Source organism: Antedon mediterranea, chromosome 8 (genome assembly GCF_964355755.1).
Source record: "Antedon mediterranea chromosome 8, ecAntMedi1.1, whole genome shotgun sequence".
Taxonomy (NCBI): domain Eukaryota; kingdom Metazoa; phylum Echinodermata; class Crinoidea; order Comatulida; family Antedonidae; genus Antedon; species Antedon mediterranea.
This window is the reverse complement of record NC_092677.1, coordinates 1,989,763-2,009,027: the sequence shown is the minus strand read 5'-3', so window position 1 is coordinate 2,009,027 and position 19,265 is coordinate 1,989,763. Positions and strand designations below refer to the sequence as shown.

The 19,265-nt window shown below is 35.4% G+C and overlaps 1 protein-coding gene across 1 annotated transcript; it reads left to right on the top strand.

Annotated features, from left to right (window-relative positions):
* Positions 1-563: 563 nt before the first annotated feature.
* LOC140056277 (uncharacterized) lies at positions 564-18,949 on the top strand. The gene is made up of 6 exons (XM_072101594.1): positions 564-688; positions 3,083-4,495; positions 13,879-14,139; positions 14,402-16,111; positions 16,644-16,909; positions 17,072-18,949. The coding sequence occupies exons 1-5, from the start codon at positions 683-685 to the stop codon at positions 16,896-16,898; spliced, it is 3,645 nt and encodes a 1,214-aa protein (XP_071957695.1). The 5' UTR covers positions 564-682; the 3' UTR covers positions 16,899-16,909; positions 17,072-18,949.
* Positions 18,950-19,265: the final 316 nt, after the last annotated feature.

Here is a 19,265-nt window from a genome sequence, read left to right as displayed (position 1 = left end):
GCACGCCATATGTGCCAAAATGTTGATCTTTTTACCATTATTACGCCGAATCGCACTCCGTGTAGGACGTACCTAGACTAGGACTATACCGTATACGTGAATCTTTTTTTTTAAACCGGTGCGGAACACTCCGGTAAAATTGAATTTTACGTTCCGTTTCAAGTACACACTATTTGTCTATCATTCATGTTGATTATACATTAACAATAGATTGTTTTTATAGTATTCCTAAAGTCTCACATTTCTTTTCTATTGATTCAAGTCACAATAATGATGTTAAAAGTAGTGTATTATTTGTCTACTGTACCGGGCAATGTAAACATTAACAAGCAAACCAATTCATATTGTTAATGCAACTGATATCTAGATCGACGCTGATGATCTACATGGCTGATAATACAGTTATAACGGTTTGAACGTGAATGGAACATTAAATGTGGTGTTGGCTATGATATAGTAATTTGTGTGGGGTTTATACTAGCATGCCAACTCACACCCTGGTCTGCTATTATAGTGTTCAACGCGGCGTTTGTGTATAGTCCTTTCATTGTACGCTTTGTTATTACTCGTGGGGATGTCGATGAGTAAACAAGCCAGTTACACATCAATAATTTCTAGCCCTGTCGATTCACAACCGATATCCTATTGATACGATCGGCTTCGGTGGCGTTTGTTGATTACCATGGAGGTAGGTATTGTTAAAAATCAATTTTTCACTAGCCTAGCCTCTTTAAGTCTTAATGAAGTACATTATTGTTATTTAATAAAATGAATTTTATATTGCTTTTAAGTGCGTCGTGACAGTCGCGGAGGCCTAAACGTTAAACAATGCCCACAAGGATTAGACCGACGTGTGCTTCCTTTGTGATGATCGAGCTGTTTAGATTTACTGTAGATCTGAGTAATAATATTTATAATAAAGATTAATAAATAATACTACAAGCAAAATTCTATTTAGAAATATTTTGTTGACAAAAATTGAACATGCCTTAAAGGTAATCGTTTACTACCGGATAGATTCGTCAGGGAAAACACCAGGATAATGGTGTGTAAATTGCAATTACTAAGTATCAAATTAATTGATAGAAATTGAGCTTTAAAAACAATAGATAGAATCCTGCATTGTCCATCTATAATTCCCTCACTTCACATTTTTATTAATGACACTCTATACAATAGTGAGAGAAATAATGTATTCTTCCTGCTGGCCTTGATTAGGCCTATACCATGAGGAACCTTTTATACCGATATTGTTTATCAGAATTTCACAACCCAGCGTCGACAGCTTTTGAATTGAATACGAATCGTTTAATAGAATAAAGATTGCCTATATAATGTTCGTAGGCATATAGGCCTACAGATCCACGGATTCCAGGTTTAAAAAAATCCAAAATAGTAGGCATAGGCCTATACGATATATATAGATTTGAGCAATTTCTAGCCTATTGTTGTTCGGTTTGCAATAATAGTACCGGTATTAGGAGGATTATTTGCATACCTTACGTAATTTGGTACATCTTCACTCACACGTGTAAACTCAACAATATCAATAACATATTTTCATAGGTGTCAATGGTAGTTATGACGTCATTATGATATTCCTATAAGTTATTGATATTTATTATTAATTTTTCATTATTATGACTAAGTGATAAATATTATATTTAAATGAAGGTTAAGGTGGTCGATTACAAGTCGAGTGACGATTTCAGGATTTGGGCGTGTCACATTCATACTAATGTCTTGTTGGCCACTGGATTCATTATGTTATTTTTTGTGAAATAGTTGGCGACTGTCAGTCAAGTCAGAATTCATTCTTTGCTCATTGGGAAAACTATATGGTTTATAGTTTAATCAGGGAGAGTGAAATTGTACTCTCCTTGGTTGTTTAATCCAGCATGAATTTTGTAACACTTTTCATGAGGTCTTGGTAGATACTCAATTCAGTAATAGGCCCTATCTGGTACATAACTGTAAATATATCTCACGGTAGCCACTATTTCTTCAATTACGTATTTTAGGGCTTGTAGGCCTACAGGCCAGGTTTAAAGAATATTAAGATACGGGGTTTTCTCTGGGGTACCGCAGCGATAAATGGACATGTTTGCTACATAATACACATTCGATTCTGATTGTTTAGGCTTAAAACGAAAGGTAATTCATATGGGACTACGTTCGCTTTCTATTGACTTTCAAACCACGTTGACTTGTTGCCTATTGTATATGAAAATAATAGAAACCAGGGGTACCCCAGTCTATTCAATAAAGTCGACGTTACATAATGTGATACGTGAACACGTTTGAGACTTTTAATTGATGTTCACTGCAGTTTTATGAGTCTCATATCGATTATGAAATTATATTCTATCTTTAAATATGAATATTATATGAATATTATATTGTATTCTTCCTACATAAAAATAATAATGTTGGTGTTGTGGTGATAATAAATAGTAAATTAATTAATAATAGGACATAATATAAGAAGTAGGCCTATCACGAACAAAATTATAACATTTAAAGACTACATATTTGGAATTGTTCAAATTATTCTCACGCTCTTGAATATTATCTTTATTGATAATAACACGGTATTGTCGACTGGAATTAACAAAATTGCATTGGCAGTGAAGCGTTAACATAATCTTGGAGTACAAAACACAACGTGGAGGCTTTTGTTTCATTTATCCACGTTTGATCATGGAGGTATAAATTCTAATTTAACATCCATGGTCCATCGTTTTATTCTAAACATATTATCTTAACTCATGAAGAGTTCATTTAATTCTTTCCTCGTTATCTTCATTATCTTCTTACTACATCACTTTATCTTTTCCAAATTCGAATTACTCGTTTAATTGCCATCACATCAATTATCGTATTGTTTTTGTTTATCCATTAGAATTAAAGGAAGTAAACTGCAGTTGAAAACCTAGGCTGCAGTGACTCAACCAGTGGACCTAATTTATAGGTCCATGGGTGGACCCTTAGGCCCCGCCCTTAAAATACAAAGGTAGACATAGCTTAAGTTAAGCACTTGGTATCAGTACCGTATAACGTCCTTATTGTCTTGGTTTTACAGGGTTCTGAGAAAGACGACGATGGTACGAGCGTTGATCATCCTCAAACCAGTACGCCAGGTGACGATACGAAGAACAAGAAAGACGCCACGATTCCACTGACACAACCTCACCCGTATATGGACGCTGAGAACAAACTGGATGCCAGAAGCAAGTCATTGGAGGTTGACGATGACGTGGAGCTGTCTGAATCCAGCAGTCAAGTAACCGTTGTGGAGGCATCAGAGCTCCACTCAACCACTGACGGAGACGTCAAGTCTGAAGGGTTAGATGAGAAGACTTTAAATGATATAGCAGATGACCTCGAGGAAGCAGAAGACGCAACAGTTGTTAGTGGCAGTTCGTCTGATGAGGACGGAGATGAATTTGACGACGATGACATTGATGAAATCTTAGGAGGAACTGATGACAAAGAGAAACAAGAGGATGACGAGGAGGATGAGATGGAAGAACCAGTCCAATACGAAGCGGTTGTTTACATGGATGACGTCAGGCAGAGTGAAATCAAGACCATGGCTGGTTTTGAAGAATGGCAGGAACCGGAAAAAGATCAAACGACATCTGAGGAATCGTCTGCTGCCAAACCGCGCGTACACTTCAACGAACCAGAGGTTGTAGAAGACAGCGTGATGACGAACGAAGAGAAAGAACAAGATCATTTAGAAAATGACAAACTAAACGAGAATAATATCAATCATGACGATATTGATGATAATGATGACGTGGATGATGACGATGACGAATTTGACGATGATGAATTCGATGATGATGATTTCGACGATGATGAATACGAAGAGGGGGAATTTGAAAGTGACGAGGTATATTACGATGATAGAAAATTTGTAATAATCGAAGAAACTCGTAATGAAAAGACAATAACTTATGAAGCTAAATTGGTGAGTGAAGAAACTACGACAATGGAGATGCGCCAAAATGAACATGCTATTGATAACACTAGTGATGACGTGCAACGAAATGACATTTCTGATAGGCCTAGACAGATAGAACAATTTCAAAACATACGACAACAATTTGAAAAACAAAATCATACAAAAGACAATGATGAAGAAATAAAAAATGAAAATAAAGAAACTATTCGAAAAAGGAAAGAAATTGAAAGCAGATTTAAAGAAAGAGATGAAATGATTGCAATGTTAGACAATGTTGTCAGGCCTGCTTCCGAGGATTATAGCAACGCAATGTTGACGCGGAATCAGGATAATGAAACGCATTATGCAAATGACCAACGCGTTTTTGAAGAGCGTGGCGTTTACCGGTACCAGGAAGAGGATGAAGATGATTATAGAGAACAATACGTACAAGAGGAGGATGACGTGGGTGATTTAGATGTCAGTCAAGGGTTTATTGTCCTCTGGCATCGATCAGATGGAGAAGAGGAGCCTGACGACCAAGAGGTAGGTGTAAAATATAGTCAGTTAACTTGGTTCCCATGGACGCAACGCGATGACGTATGCGCAAACGCAAGCGAATTGACCAATCACAACGTTAACACTCAGTGCATAAATGTAATGAAAATACTCATGAATTATTCATGAAAATATTAGGCCTAGACTCTATGGCAAGAGAACTTTTCAAAATATACGGTAAACCACCCATGATGAGACATTTGAATTTAAATATTCAATATGCCATGTTATTTATACCCACATATTGGCAATTCTATCGTTATAATAAATTCAATTATTTTAGTCTTCATCATACAGAGCTCTAGAATTAATCAGGGAGATGTAAAACTATTATTTTAAATCTAAATTAATACAATCCTATATTATATTTAAAATGTAACCCGTCCTCTCGCAGCTCGGCTTAATATCATATTATTATATCATCAAAGTATGTTTGAATAATGCATAAATAACATCGTAAATTATAAAATATTATTGGCCGCTGATTTGATGGAACAATTACTTTCATTAATTTAGATTAAGTACACCAAACATGGAATAATAATTCAAAAAGCATTAATATTGCCTCGGGGGCCGAAGGAATCTTGTTTTCGATCTCAAGCTCGCTGTTTCCATGAATGACTTTATTGAGTAATCACACTAGCGCCCTCAATGTATTTCACTTTCGTTTTTGTCTTTCATCATACACTATCTTTTGTGGGCTTCATTTGCTTTCAAAAGAAATGGAACAAAGGCTAGATTTAGTCACGTAGCTGTAGTTTTAACTTTTGATTCAGCTGAATTGAATGCGGGTTTTATTTTGTAAACGTATGAATTGCTGTGTATTACCATCATAATAGAGATTTGTCTTTTAAGTTTACGCTCTAAAACACACTGGCTTGGTTTAGTTCACTCTGGTTCACTTCATGTCGATAGTATTTTGTTTGGTTCCTATGTTAATTCAATACAGTGAAAATAGTCAACCAACAGGTTTCTTAAAACATTAAATGGCGCTCTATGAAAATTAAAAGAGGGGAACACTTGGCTATAATGCTTGGTTCCCACTAGAGACGCAATAAAAACGTAACGCAACATAAGGGTTTCGACCAATCACAAGCGATGGATTTATTCGGCTGTCGCCAACTTGTTTGCGTTGCGTTACGTCCTTGCGTTGTTTCGCCCTTTGGTGTTTCATGCCAATTTTTTGTTTTTGTTTTTATTTTTTTATTGTTGGATAAATTGTTGCTATATAAATCGAACGATTGATTGATTGGGTTTCTTTGCATAACGAATAAGAAGTGTAGAATGATGGTCATCTTTGCCTTTGATAGATGAGATGGGTTCACACTAGGAAGGACTTTTTATTATATAGATACACTATTTCAATATTTAAACATAGATTTTGATCCATAAGGCTTCCACGATTTTACAGGTGATAAATATTATACTTTTAAGGTTTATTAGTGATAGAGAAAGTTATACAGTATTTAATATATATATATATATATATATATATATATATATATATATATATATATATATATATATATATATATATATATATATATATAATTCCAAAGGCAAATTACTGAAAAAAATGCTGTGGGTATCAGTGGCTGGATCTCAATGGAGATACAAAAATAAAAAGCGAAAAGCTAAATCAAAACGATAAAGTAAACAGCCAGAAAAGTTAGCAGAGCTTTCGGGCAACACTAGCCCTTCATCAGTGCAAGTGATATTGTATTTAAGTTGTTCATTGCCGCCCTTCATGAGGTCCCTTCATAATCCATCCATCTTTTAACATAATTCTTTCTTGTGGTGGTTGAGGGCAGTGTGTACAATCGCTTACCTGGCGGACACAATACCGTCTGGTGGTGGCAGTCCGGCAGCAACATGCAAGTGCACTTGACTCATCGCGATAGGCTTGGTATCCCCGTAAAAGGGGACGCTTTTAGTTTAGCAGCAGCTACCGTGACACATACCACCAGAGCTGCAGCTCAAGTAGACAGCGGTTCAGTTTTGCTACCCGGCTAATTCGAACCCGGAATCGAAAACAAAATTATTTAGGGAAAGTTTCTTGTCATATTTGGTTGAAGGTATGTTATCAATTTGTTGTGTTCTAAATTAGATTCCATATGTAGTTAGCATTAGTGACTCATTACCGTAGGCAGTGTTATATTTCAATGGTACTAATTGCGTTGAATTGGTAGTAGGCCTAACAGCTTCGTTTCGCAGGGATAGTACAGTACAGTACTGTACATTGTTTTGGGGGAAATTCTTAACAAATTGTCATACCAATCATGACCTCGTTAAGCACCACTTAATAGGTTATCATAGTTATCATTGCTTTCAAACGGTTTATAAAGATATGAAAATTGTTTTTTTTATCGGCCTTGATCGTGAGAATTGCACCCGCATTCCGGAGATTTGTTAACATCGGTAATTCGCCCCTCTCCTCAATTTATTAGGATATTTAAAAAAGGGTAGCAAAATATTGATTGTTCTTAATTTTCTGGTAACATTTTGGTGTGTTTATGCTCAAAGGTTTATTTCACTAGGTCCATGCCATACGTGTCCAGCCCGAGTTATCGTAATTAACTGACGTAGTCATAACTGACAATTTTATACAATATAGCAAAAGGTAATAGAAGAAATATTTAAAAACAAATGTAATGCAAATTACATCAATAAATAGTCCAGAAGAAAACGGCCACTTTTTGTCGACGATCTTAACTTGTACCCAATTATAATCTTGCTCGAAAAAGAAATATACATTGACTTGTGATTTACTGTATTATTATTATTATTATTATTATTATTATTATTATTATTATCAGTCGAAATATTGTGTATTAAATCGCATTATCTCTGATTTTGTTCAAAAACAAAATGTATAGAACATTGGATAGGCCAAAACATGCACACCGGCTGTCCAGTAACTTCATTCGTAATTTGACATTTATCGCTGCGTGGACTCAATTTTATTTTACCGTATACCAATGGGATGGTATTATTTAGGTCAAAACTACAGTATGTGGACTCGCCTGGTCATCATTATTGAGATTAAATAGTTTGTATTTGTACAGTGAGAAGCTTCCAGGGATCTCCGCTTCCAGTAATTAATAATTTAGGGCCTATAAATAATGCACAACATTGGATCTATACATTTAAAGCGCATGTTTTTATTGTAATACCAGTGAAACTTTTGAGATGCCACTCCCCTTTCACACCAGAAGAATGTGTTTGCTACTTTTCCGTTACTTATTATTTGAATGTATTATGGGATATAGTATATGCCGATATGCTTTGAAATCATGACTATGCGGAAAAGACGTTAGATTTGTAATACCAATAATACTAATGATTAATATAGTGAGGCTCTGTTCAAACACAGTGTTTGCTTCTAGAAGAAACGGGGCTTGAATCATACACTAGGCCCACATCATAAAAATACCATGAATGAATTTTTCCTTCGTTCTTTTCATGCGGTTGTTTATTCAAGCATGCCTGTACTCGGTCATGCTATTTTTCAAACCTTTTCTACTGAATTTATGTTTTGTCAACCATTACGGCCACAATAGGCGATTTTCAAAAGACGCTCTACTCAACTCAATAAAAAGAAAAACGAACAATACTGAACTATTCACGTTTGTTTGGTAGTATTGTTTGCCTACCAGGGCTCGCCAATTTATTACAGGAATTAATGGAGAGTCACACAGAGGCCACAGTAAAGTAGGCCATAATATAAAATAAAATACGTTAAAAATACTAATAATGTGTAAAAAAAAATTGAATATTGGACATTTTGTATGATGGACATGCTGGATAAAATATTGATAGTCAATTTTAAAATTGATTAGGTAAAATACAATATAAATCTCGTTTGAATGGTTGAAACCGAACGAGCATCCATTTTCTTTGACTAGATCTACTAGTAACGTAACGCAAGGACCACATGCGCGCATCGCAGATAGGTTGACCAATCGCAATAATCAACAGATTATCATGTTCGCGTTTGATGATGAATTGGTCAAATTATTTTTGTGTTGCGCGTATTATACGTCCTTGGTCTTGAGTACAAGATATCGGTACCGTACGCGAGGACCATATTTGAGAGGACCACATTTCAATTTGGAAGCAGACCCCATATATTTCTGTCTTTTCTAAAGCGTGGTTCCCACTAGCGACGTAACGCAATGACGTAACGCAACGCAAGTGAATTGACCAATCACAAGCGATGGCTTATTCGCTTGTGATTGCTAACTGTCTATAACTTCGCTTGTCATTGGTTAAAACGCTTGCGTTGCGTTTAGGTCCTTGCGTTACGTTCTAGTGGGAACCACGCTTAAAGTACAGTTGGTACAGTAATTCTATTAATGGAACAACAAACACTCTTGCTTGACAATGGATCATACAGCTATATTAACGTAATACCTATATTATAAATTATGTATTTGCACGTATAGACAATTGTTTAGAAGCTGTGACCCGAACCAATTCTTAAAGAACTTCCGTCGGAGTCTTTTAAGTGAGAAGATTACGTATTTATATCTTGTCCTTGTCTAAATCATTGTTTTGTTGATATCATATTACTTTTATGGAATGAAAAAAAGTGCTTGCTTGTGGATTTAAAACCATTAAAACGAATAATAAGCATGATATATTCTATAAATTAAAGTGTGTCAGATTTGTATTTAAAAGCATTGACACACATAGGTCATTAAGTCATTGCTTGGAACCAATGGTTGTGAGGATTAGTCTGTCTAAATGGTAGAGTCTAACTTAAGTCGTTCTTTTATACTCTGTCAAATTATGATCATAAAGAGCTAGGTATTTTTTTATGATCCACAAGTATATAAAATCGCCTGATCTAGATTTTACCTGATTTCATTCAGTACGGTAGTCTTAAATGGGACAGCTTGATATTCGATCCATTCGATTTCTAGTTCTAAATTATCCCGGTGGTGAGTAGGTCTACTACAATTTATTTATCTATGTAAAAACTATTATTGCTTGTTCGATAAAAATGATTAGATATAGTATGGTGCCTGTAATACGTCTATAGGTCATTTCATTGTGTCAGTGACGGATCCAAGATTTTGAAATAAGAGCCTTGGGCCGAAAAGTTGTACAATGAAATATATATTTGTTTTTCTTTGACATTTTCGTTGCAACATTTCGCGACCCCACCCCTCTCCCTATTTAACTGGATTCGTCTGTGCGCGCGCCATTAACAACATCGTCGCTATATACTTCAAGATGATTTCGATCGCATGAGTGCTAAACATTCATCATCTATCTAGGCACCTAACATATCGTGTAATAATAGAAATATTGATTCATATAAGCATTTTCATTGGATGGATCCATACGCATGTGGGTATGAAATGTGAGCTAAGCGTCCTCTCTCAGCGGGAACTAACCTCGCTACCATTACAAATTACATTCCGATCATCCATGTTCATGTTCCAAAGCCTAATCTCAGGGTACATGAGTATTTTTGGATGATGTCTTTAATGTAATGTTTCGTATTTCTCAGTACAGAGGTACCTTAGGATAGTATATCGCGATAATTATTTAAATTTTATCAAATCGTCTTAACTGCCCATCCTCACTTTTCTCTTTATTAATTTGTGTACCGGTATGATTGCTTTTAAATAGAAAAAATAAAATGAATTACAGGCTTTTTTACACAGTAATTCGTTGATAGAACTGGCTGACCGACCAATAGATGACTTACTTAGATTAAAGGTATAAAGTACTTAGTGTATTGCCCTTATCGTATGCTTGGAATATCTGCATGAAATGAAAAACAAGTTGTGGAGTCGGTAAACAAGAACCCCATGAGAAAAAGACAATAAGCACAGGGCATGACTTTTTTATGAATATAATAACAAAGCATTGTTGTTGAATGGGTCGCTATAGTACGTGGATATGATGGACTTTAATGGCTGCATTGGGACATTTTATTCTGTAGTTGTAAATCAGGTTTGAAGAGATACGTGCTTGTTGTTTAGTAGTGAGTAAAGTGCATTCAGTTGAACAGTCGATCCACTTCGCAACTGATAGTCTGATTATAAATAGCGCCCCCTGGACGCCATGATTCCAAATGAACTTTTCCTTTAAAAAATAAATTATTTATAGATAAAAGTTCGGGTAGAAAACTACATAATTATATAGGGATGTACTATTTCATACATACACCACAATAGGTCCAGATATAAAGTTACTATTGACTAGGTACGTATACACATTGTACATAGCGTGTCCTTTCCTGCCTTCGATGAACGCCGCCATTCGTTGCTAAGCACTGTGACTCCACTCCACTGATTGGTTTTTATTGCGTACGCGCTCACTGCTGGGTAACGACGGCTCGTGTGCAAAATGAAATACTCTGTAGTACAAACACGCGAACTTGTAATTTATTGACCAATAGTACCAAAGTAAATTCCTAAATAATGATTCATTTTAGCCAAACTTCCGGGTTATATCGAGGCATAGTGTTGTACAGTACACGATAGTTCCTGTTATTTTATTATTATTTGCTGGTTCATTTATTTCGAGTTATTTTCTTATTTATATTAGAATTATTTCACCTTATTTACCGAAACCTCTTTACTTATCACGCATAAGTGTGTTACGTATTGATTGTTAAAATTATCATATTGGATCGCAGTGCCTAAGGCGATAGTTGCATTGTATTGAGTGCAAGAGAGATCGCTAGATACACAAGACGCGATCAGTGAATACGCGTATTTTATAGCGTTTTTCTAAGGAATATTTAAAACCATTATATACACAATTTGGATACAATGTCATTATCAATGTCGGTGAGTCATAATTTAATCGAATAATTGTTATTGCTTTTATGAAAGACGGGCGTGGTCTCTATCGTATTAACTCTACAAGTGTGTGGCGACTAATGGCCGTGCACCAACCATGCTTTTTATTTTGTAGAGAAGTCATTAGAATAAAACTTTCACTTATGCAGTTATGTGATATTGTATGATGAGTTTATTGATATATAACATAATTATACTGTTTAGCATTAACAGTCCATTGTCAAATATATGTACACATAATGACATGGATTGTAATACTATTGATGATGTTGATCTTTATACTCTGTATTATACGCGCCTAAAAGAATCGACGATATGCACATTATAGGCTATAAAGATTGCTGCTCTGTGCGCGTCTTAAAGAATCCACCCATTTTAGTATAAACCACAGGAGAGATACGATATTGTATTTGTATATATAGCATATTTGTTCATGATTATAAACATAATAATACTACCGCATTGGCCTAATGTTAAAAACCTTGCTGTTGGCCTGAACATGCAAATGGAATGATTTTCTATGCCTAGTAAATCAAGAATGGATTATTTTCGATTGTCTTATTTATATAGAGTTAGAGGGCAGGCTTTTAGATGGTTATGAATGAATATCCGAAATAAAGAATAAATGCATAAACTGAATCAACATAATATGTAAACCTCTAATTAAACTTTCCAGTATTTTATTATTCAACTTCTGTTTCCAATAATATTCAATATAAACAATTAATTTTTATTATTATCATTACTGTAAATAATCATTGTATATATTTTATAATTAATATTTATATTGGTCTTGTTTTTTTGTAAAAATCTACTGTAATATTATATCTTATTGTGGTTACCATTATAACAAATGTACGATTGATTGAATAAAGTTCACATATATAAAAAAAATATAGCTCCATGATACAACTCTCTATTACATTCTTATCTATCTATAGATTGTACAACGTTAATGAATGTAAAATAAATATTGGATCGATTAGCTTCGTCATCGTCATAAACTTTAGATTACATCCGGATAGGAAAGCCTTTGGGATTAATTACAACGATATCGGACACCAAGTAGGCCTATTATACTACTGTAATAAATAAACATTATTCATATTGCGTTATACAAATCTATAGGCCTAAATTCAATGCAATATACAATATACTACAGGTATAATAAACAGATGATATTTTAGCCCAGTTGTTTGTTTTGTAAATAACCGTGTTTGTTTATAGTTCGGTTATCGGAGCTGAATATATATAGCTTGTACTGTACCGTGTTGGTTCTATTTCATCCAAGGTACAGACTATATTGGATATCCCGGCCTTGGATACGATAAGCATGATTAATAAAGAGAAATTTACTACGAAGGTTAAAGTAACCATGCCCTGTTCATGCATATTATTTTACTATAAATAGGTCTGATTTTACGCGTTATTTAAAATAAAACATTATTTACATTTCGATTGTTTATTTGTACACATGACCCAATGACCCAAAACCACAAGCGTACCGCGTCGCGTGCGTTATGAGTAACCATCGGGAAGTATTTCCGGTATATTCCACTCAAGAAAAAGACTGCAATATTAACTTCTTTCCTCTTAAATTGTTAATAAACAAAATCCCAGCAAAATATGAGTGTTTATTTATAAATATAACAAAGAAGAATGGGATCCACCTTAGTAATTATGAATGTAAACACATTTGTAAAACGTGAGTAATGAATAAATATTGTTCAAATCTACTACATGGTTGGACTCATTGATGATGTCATCAGTTAGGTATTTGGTAGGCGTTGTTTATCTCCCACCTTTCCCAACGAATGAACGAGCTGACTGGAGCGTTTTTCTATTGTTTTAGCTTACTGGGTCATCTCTTGTTTTGTGGTGCGTATTTTACCATTTATTTGGAACGATTTCGTACTACTATCTGTTTATTCGTACTATTTTGTGTCGTTTTATTTGCCAATGGAGCAAAACCATAGGTATAGTAAGCAGGTAAGTTGAGCTCTCGTAAGGTAAAACATCGTTCATAGATGGACGGTGATGATGGACGCTAGGCTGCGTTAACTGGTGGGAACTAAGCATTTTCTCACTGCTGGGACACTTGTTGTTTCACGAAGAGCACAGTCAGCCGTGTTTCTTAGCTTAGGAAAAAGTGGGAACCAGGACCGGAGGGGTTATTAATTAAAGAGGGGTAAAGTAATAGTGGTGGTTAAAATTTTGTGTTTTGTGATGCATCATTTTACATTGTTTAACATATGTTGATGGGAAGATGTACACATTGATATGCCATTTTAATCAATAATAGTTAATACATTATGGTATTAAAATAGGTTTAGTATAATTATTACTGTGTTTATGTTTATTGATTTGCTATACAAAAAACATGTTTCTGTCAATTTTCTATTTTTACTAATAATTGATACATACAGTGGTATATTTATTCTGCAGGAGAAAGTGAAGAGGAATAAGCAAAAGAAATCCATTAAGCTTTTTGAATGAATTATTATTATTATGTATGTTATTTTTAAAGGTATTTATTTTTATCTTCAACAGAAACCTTGGCTGAATAGTAAAGCTCCCAGCAGTAGACAAGCAAGACCAAATCCCACCATGAACTCGTCAAAACATGTGGAGAACCTCCTCTACTGTTCCATGTGTCGTAATCGCATGAAGAACCCAAAATCGTTACCATGTCTACACGCCTTTTGCCGAGAATGTCTCCAGCAGCATGTCAAGAAGAGTGATGGTCGATTGATTTGTCCACAGTGTCGTAAAGACTGCCCTCTGTCGACAGATGGTGTTGATGGCCTACTAGTAAGTCATTGCTATTAACAACTTTTTAATCTGTTGTGTTTATATATGAGAGTGTGGCATTGTATCGTTTGCTTTTCTTTTAATGTATAGTATGTAAAGTTATTAATTAAAACATCTTAATATTTAACACTTTCTTTAATTTCTTGTGAAATTATAGGTAAAAAATTAATTTTGTTGTTAATAAATTATTGCTTATTGTTTATAAAGACACATATTTTTTTAAATGTGAAATTTATTCTTAAATTTTATTATATTTCTCCAGGACAGCCATTTTATCCACAATCTTTCTGAATTTGTGGAGCAAGGAGGAACCGCAAAAGATGACGTACCCAACTGCGATGGCTGCGATAAAGATGCCAGCGACAGGTGTCTTGACTGTCCTTGTCCTCTGTGTCCAGAGTGCTCCAAGATGCATAAACGCATGCGTGGAACTAAAACCCATCGCATCATATCTCTGAAGGAATACAACAGTCTCTCCGATCGAGAAAAGATCATGATGCAACCGACGAGTTGCCCATACCATCCAAGATGCGAGTTGGAGTTCTTTTGTACCGTATGTGAAGTACCCATCTGCATGAAATGTGCGGTATGCGGTCACGAAGATCACAAACGTATGAATCTTGTTGATGTCTACGAAAAGCAAGCCATGGAGATCGACAGCCTCCGCAACAAACTTGCCGAACGGTTGAAGTCCTTTGAAGAGGTTGCTGGACGCACACGTTCCGTAGCCGAAACCTTGGAGAAGGAAGAGAAAGGAGTTGAAAATCAAATTGTTGAACATGCGGAACGAATGCATGAAGCAATTGACAAACGCAAAGAAGAGCTGATCAGAGAATTGAAGATGAAGTCAAAATCAAAGAAAGATATACTACGTCGCCAAGTTAACAATTTTGGCGAGGTCATGCACAGTCTTCATGATACTTATGAAAAGACCGGTCACTTGTTGACATATGGAAACCGCAGTGATGTAGTGTTTGCAAAGAAGAGCGCCTTACAGCGTATCATTGAGCAACTCGACGTGCCACTCAAGAGTCAACCAGAAGAAAACAGTTTCATCGGATTTAAGTCAATCATCAATGAAAATGTGAAGCTCAAGCTTGGAAACGTTCTGACAACACCAGCTGTTGCCTTCCAATCTCGTCTGGAGAGGGCGAGCGGTTCCTATCCGCTCATCGGAACCGAGCAAGTCTTTGTAGTCCGTTCCGTAGGACATGATGGAATAGAAGTGAAACAAGGTGGTGCCCCAGTCGTAGCAGAGTTGACCCGGCCTGGTTCCAAAGGCGTGGCTCTCGTTGATTCAGTTGATGCTGGTGACGGTAACTACCGTATTGCATTCAATCCAGATACGCCTGGACGATACAGGCTAGATGCTAAGCTATTCGACGAGTCAACCAGAGACTCACCGATGGAATTTGAAGTCCGTAGCCGATGGGAGGTTACCGTCAATTACTCGCAAGACATGAAACAACCACATGATGTCACTAAAGCATGGGATGACACCTATGCCATTGCGGATTACGGTAACAACCGAATCTTGATCAGAGACATCGCTGGCAAGTTCTACGATCAAATTACATTTGCAGGTCTTGAGAAACCATTCTGCCCAATCAGTTTGGCGACAACTCCCAATAATGAGATTGTCTGTTCCGACTACAATAACCACCAAATCTTTGTTACCAGAATGGATCGTAGTTTGAAGCTAAGATTTGGAAGCAGTGATCTGTCTCGTCCTCTTGGCGTGGCTTCGTTCCAATCTGGTAAATACGCAGTCGGTGATGGTCAGACTATCAAGTTGTTTGGCAACGGAGGTGAACTCCTGAAGACCGTTGGTCGACGTGGTCAGGGTGATGGAGAGTTCAGCAATCCTTGGTTTATTGCGACATCTTCTAGGAACTTCATGGCTGTTGCTGATGAAGGAAATGGCAGAATCCAGTTGTTGGATGCTGAAGGCAGATTCCTTAAAGCATTTAAGGTGAGGAAGTTGTTAATATTGCCAGTCAGTCTGGTTTCTTCAAAATTTCACAAATTGTAATGCAAAAGATAGGACATCAAATCAAGTTAGCACTTAATTTCACTACTTTTAGGCCCTCCCCCCCCCTCCCCCTATTTATTTTTCTTTTACTATTCCAATACACTTTCAAACCATCAACTCTTGTAAAAATTTATGCCTACAGAACTGGAATTTGCACCATAATTCCAGATATTTCTTTCAAACTTAGAAATACAGTATTAATTATATAGGTTATTAGCAAAGATACACAACTCAGGGCAAGGTTAAAATATGGTTTGAAACCTACTTCACAGTACAATGAGTTTCTATTCTCTATACAATTATAATTTCTTTTATATATATTCTATAGAATTCTGATATACTTCTCAATAGAGTTGTTATATGTGTATATAGAGATTTATATAGAAATTGTATAGATATATCTTTAGAAATCATATTTGATACTACCTTATGTGTATGGATGCGCTCATTCAAACCCTCTCTTTTATAATAGGTCATGCCAAGTGGCGGTCAGGCTCTGAACCCACGTGGTGTCTATATGGACGACAGCGACAACATCTTTGTTAGTGCCACAACATCTGTGTTGATGTACAGCAGCGATGGTCGCTTTATCTGCCGCGTGAATGGTGAAGACAGCAAGATGAAGTCGCCATGTGGTCTCACAATGCTGAAGGCTGGCCTCGGAACCTCTCCAGTCCTGCTGGTGGCTGATCGATCCGACCAGTGTGTCAAAGGATTTAGGCTGTAAAGTTGTTGTGGGTACGTACAGTAGAGCCTCGCTCTATTCAGGGTACACCTTGATCTATTTGATTCATCAGTTGAATGGTGTATTGTAGAATTTGATTTATTTAATCACTTATTTATTGGTATAATGGTTGAACAACTTCCAATTTTAATTTATTTTTTTCTTATCTCTTACAGTACTGCTGAAATATATATATGTTGTACATGGTCAAGATGTCATAGCGTTTCTGTCAACGTGCATCAGATGAACGAGCCTGATTGGCCAGTGGGAAATGGATAGATAATGCTCCTTTGTACAGTTGGTGATATTTTCTTCCAACTTTTTTTCTCCACGAGTATAAATGTATTGGTGCATGATTTGTTTTTAAGTTCAAAAGTCTGTAAAATACTTTTTTGCTAACTGATCTAAATTAAATGCATTTAATTTAGGACACACAGACCACTCAGTAATACTATATATAACATAAGTACCTCACTCAGTATGTAGTGTACTGTATTTAAGCTTAGACTGTATATATCCGCATCTCCCTTTCCCCATGCTATTTATATTCTTTATCTATTCATGCACTGTTCAAATAATATATAAATATTTTCATTTTTTTAAACTCATATTTAACTTTTGTACGAATCATAAATGTTGATCATCAAACTACCAGAAACTTATTCAAGTTTGGAGATTTTAAAGATCTGAATATTTGTAAATGGCCTTGTTTTCTTAAAAATATGAATGAAATTGATAAAAAAATAATAATTTGTAAATACATCTGTAATTGGATAAACATATATTTTGGTATGTCTAAGTCTGTAGGTAGTCCATACTTGATGATGATCATTCCAGATTTTAGATAATAATTTTACGGTTGTTTTTTAAAAATAATTATAATATGCACCTTAAAAATCAATTTACACCTTGATTAATTATAGATAAAGGTGCGAAATATTTTTATTAAATATAGCAGATAGTTTATAGTTACTAATGATATTATTGGTTGTATTATAATGGACGGGGTTTTTAAGTTTCTCTATGTTTAGTTGTATATTAATTGAATAAGCATACCAGTCTTGTTTGAGAGAAGGTTTATGGTACCGTTTTGGTCTCCTGTTTCTACAGAGACCTAGATTGGTCACCATACCAACGGGTCTTCTCAAATTCTTGAGACCAGGATTGTGGTAGCGTTCTGGGTACCATTTCTGCAGACACCTGGACCTGATATTTGTCATACTTGAAGACTAGTATGTGTTATAATATTATATATTAATTTTCCTTCTGAACCAATTTACTTAAAATTACGCACAAAATGTGTTAAATCATTGTACTTTGTTTGACATAATTAGGTATTAGATGTTGTAGTGTTTAATAAGATATGAAATATATGGAAGTCAGAATCGTACAGACGTATTGAGTCGGTGGCCCGGTCGTCCATGGCCCGGTCGTCCATGGCCCGGTCGTCCATGGCCCGGTCGTCCATGGCCCGGTCGTCCATGGCCCGGTCGTCCATGGCCCGGTCGTCCATGGCCCGGTCGTCTGTGTATTGCTAATACAGTTATTACGTATATAAAAAAACAGTACTGTAAACCAAAATGGATGTAACCAAATGAAACGTAATTTTATTTACCAAACTGTTCACACTTAAATACCGTAGTAAGCTATTTTCACTTGCTTTAACAACATAGATAATATAATTCTGTACTTCACTTTAATTTGAAGTTTTTATTTTATAAAATGTTCCAAGATTTACTCATTTATTACAATCATAGAAATAGGTGCGGCGCCATTTCGTCACAACGTTGAATAATTGTGGAATTTGAATAATAAAAAAGTACAAAAACTATTGAAACTTTTATTCTTGTTTTGTGTGAAGAATACGCTACAGGTCAATGCTCAAATCAAATGACATTTTTGATATGGTTTGAACTTTGGACCTTAAGTTATCATAGAATCATGACAGTTTATAATAGCTAATTCGTAATAATAATTAACATATATATTTTCTATGTTTACCCAGTTACATAATAAGAGAAAACAAATATATAGTAAAGAGTATCGGAATTTGTTTGACGATAGAGGGCAGCAGAAGAGAGAGCGAGACTGGCTATACCATTTCAGTTTGCCAAACATGTTCGACTATTGGTTTGGTATGTCTTGAATATAAATATTACTTATTAAACAGATAATTTTTAATGTATAGTGTGTTATACTTATTTTGGTAGTGGAACATCAATTAAACTTTATAAAAAATTATGGAGACTTAATACAGAATGGAAGGGTTGACCTAAAAACAAAGGTTGACAATATTTCTCTACAGTATATAACGGTTAGACAACGGAGTTCAGCTCTTGGCTGCTTGGTTTTCCGATGATATTATTTTAT